Below are 2,709 nucleotides of genomic sequence, written 5' to 3' on the forward strand. Positions count from 1 at the left end.
TTTCGTCCGCAGGTGGCTGCGGGGAGCAGCGCCCGAGGGAAGGGCAGCGCCGATCCCCTCTCCGGCTTCCTGTGGTGGTGCGGGCGGGCCGGGGTGGAGCTCAGCCCGAAGGTGAGGCAGGCCGGGCCGGGCCGGGCCGTCCCCCGCGCTGCCCCAGGCCACCAGGGCCACCCCGGGCTGCCCTAACAGGTCACCGCTCACCTCTCGCCCAAGGTTCGCCTGAGCAGGGAGGGCGCGGTGGCGGGATACGGCATGCTGGCTGCCGAGGAGCTGGAGGCGGGCTTCACCATCCCTCGCGCCGCGCTGCTGTCCCAGCACACCAGCTCCATCCAGGCCCTCCTGCAGGAAGGTGAGCGCGAGGAGAGGCTGCCTCACGCTCCTCGGGTCAGTCAGGAGGGCTGCTGTGCCTGCCGCGGCAACCTGTTTGTTTTCCCTATAGCGTTTTCCCCATTTTTCCTTTTAAGGGGGGGGGAAGCCCAGGGAAGCTTTGCGCAGGATGCTGGAGCAGGGAGGTGCAGGGCCGGTAGCCACGGGGTGAGTACCCCATCGCTTCCCTAAGGGAGCCTGGAGCCATGCCAGGCAGGGGGAAAAGCCCGTTACTGCCCTATCTCTGATCTTCATATGACAACCACCCGTACGATGGCGCTTTCCTTGAGGCCCAGGACAGACGCTGCTAGGAAAAAGAACGGTTTCTTTCTTGCTGAGGGCACCCCGAGCCTCGGGGTGAGGACAGCAAGGCGGTGGGGGGGGGGGGGGTTTTGTCTTTCGTGGCCCCCCGGGGCGCGGGGGGGGGGGAGGAGGGGCGGGGGGGGGGGGGGGTGGTTCTGGCTCAGCTCAGGACCAAACCTGGAGAGGTCTTGTCTTGAAGCAGCTTCTGGTTCTGCTTCAGCTCAGGACAAACCCAAACCTGGAGAGGTCTTGCGGAGTAAAAGCAGAACTCCCCACCCCAGGCTGAAGACAAGGCGAGGAGGCGTGTAGGATTCAAGCTTTGGTTCTTGGAAGATTTGTTCTCAGAGGAAAGAACCAAAACCTCAGATCGACTTACGTTTTCTCCATCGTCTGTGGTTCCTTAGCCCAGGAGTCCCTGCAGAGCCAGTCCGGTTGGGTGCCTCTCCTGCTGGCCCTGCTACACGAGTACACAGCCAGCAACTCCCACTGGCAGCCTTATTTCTCCCTCTGGGAGGACTTCAGGAGCCTGGATCACCCCATGTTCTGGTAAGGTGAAACCAGGCGGGGCTGTGGGGTGGCCCAGTGTGACAGCCGAACACGGGGGCTGCTGACCAGGAGTCTTGGGGTTGGATGTGGTCCTACTGCCTGACTTCATCCCTCTGTTCTAGCCCTGTGCTGTCAATGGCAGTAGCCAACAACAGCAGTAGCCGAGGGGTCCCCCTACCTGGGCTCGGAGCTAGCTACAGGCATAGCCAGAAAACAGGAACCTGGAGAGCACCAGGAAGCTGAGATTTTGAAGGAGAAAGGAGTTTATAGATCCTTCTCCCTGGGGCAGGCAGAGATAAACCTGCTGTTTTTTCTTGCAACAGGCCTGAAGAAGAGCAGAGAAGGCTCCTGCAGGGCACAGGCATCCCAGAAGCAGTGGACAAGGACCTGGCTAACATCCACCTGGAGTACACCTCCATCATCCTGCCTTTCATGGAGTCCCACCCCAACGTCTTTGACCCCAAGCTGCACACGCTGGAGTTGTACAAGCAGCTGGTGGCATTTGTCATGGCCTACAGGTGAGAAGGGAGGGCTTTGCTCCAACAAGGAGCAAGGGCAAGGAGTAGGATCACAGGAAAGACTGTAGGCCGTTACTTAAAGGGTTGCAGTTGCACAAGAATGCAAGTATAAGGTGAAGCTTGCCCTGTGCTGCAAGGTGTTAAAACAGGCTTGTCTTCATCTCCCTTGTCTTAGCTTTCAGGAGCCTCTGGAGGAAGAAGATGAAGATGAGAAGGGGCCCAATCCTCCGATGATGGTGCCTGTAGCAGATATTTTGAATCATGTGGCCAACCACAACGCCAACCTGGAATACTCTCCCGTGAGTGCAGAGCTGCTCTGCCAGGCATCAGAGTCTGGTTCCTCTTCACTGCAAGGCCTTTGGGAGTGGTGGCGCAGCAAGGCTGGCTCTCTGAACGCAGAGCAGCACTGCTCACCTGCCAGGACAAGCGAGTCTGGCCTGGATCTCATTAATACGAAGCTATTTTGCTCAACATACTCCCCTGCAGCATGCCTGGTTTTAGCTAGGAAGAGCTCAGGGTCATCCGAGCCTCTTTGAAACACCTTGTTTCCGAGCGGTAGGATCACCGCAGCTCTGAGAGCCTCTTTCTCTCCCTGCTTGCAGCAATGTTTACGAATGGTTACAACACAGCCCGTCGGCAAAGGACAAGAGATCTTCAACACATACGGGCAGATGGCCAACTGGCAGCTCCTACACATGTATGGCTTCGCGGAGCCGTACCCTAGCAACACCAACGACACAGCCGACATCCAGATGGTGACAGTACGCAAGGCAGCACTGCAGCGTGAGTGGCACCCGTAGCCACTTTGGGAAAGGATGGGGCAGGGATCTCGCTTAAATAGCGATGTGATGAAACAGGGATCGAGGGTGACTTGAAAAATAAGCCGGTTCCACGGCTCTTCAGGTGCTGGGGTTATGCCTTGGTTTTCTGCCTTCTGTTTCCTCTTCTCCATTCACCACCCCCCCCCCCCCCCCCC

General features: G+C 58.6%; 1 protein-coding gene across 1 annotated transcript in view; it reads left to right on the forward strand.

The window, feature by feature from the left end:
- The window catches only part of SETD6 (SET domain containing 6), a 5,243-nt gene that overhangs the window by 1,287 nt on the left and 1,247 nt on the right, over positions 1-2,709 (forward strand). Inside the window, exons 2-7 of the mRNA XM_009290848.1 lie at positions 13-111; positions 214-349; positions 1,074-1,215; positions 1,539-1,733; positions 1,909-2,032; positions 2,336-2,516. Coding sequence (XP_009289123.1) covers positions 13-111; positions 214-349; positions 1,074-1,215; positions 1,539-1,733; positions 1,909-2,032; positions 2,336-2,516 — 877 coding nt within the window. The remainder of the gene's footprint in view (positions 1-12; positions 112-213; positions 350-1,073; positions 1,216-1,538; positions 1,734-1,908; positions 2,033-2,335; positions 2,517-2,709) is intronic.

This window comes from Aptenodytes forsteri, unplaced genomic scaffold, assembly GCF_000699145.1.
Source record: "Aptenodytes forsteri isolate BGI_AS27 unplaced genomic scaffold, ASM69914v1 Scaffold14, whole genome shotgun sequence".
NCBI classification, from domain to species: Eukaryota; Metazoa; Chordata; class Aves; order Sphenisciformes; family Spheniscidae; genus Aptenodytes; species Aptenodytes forsteri.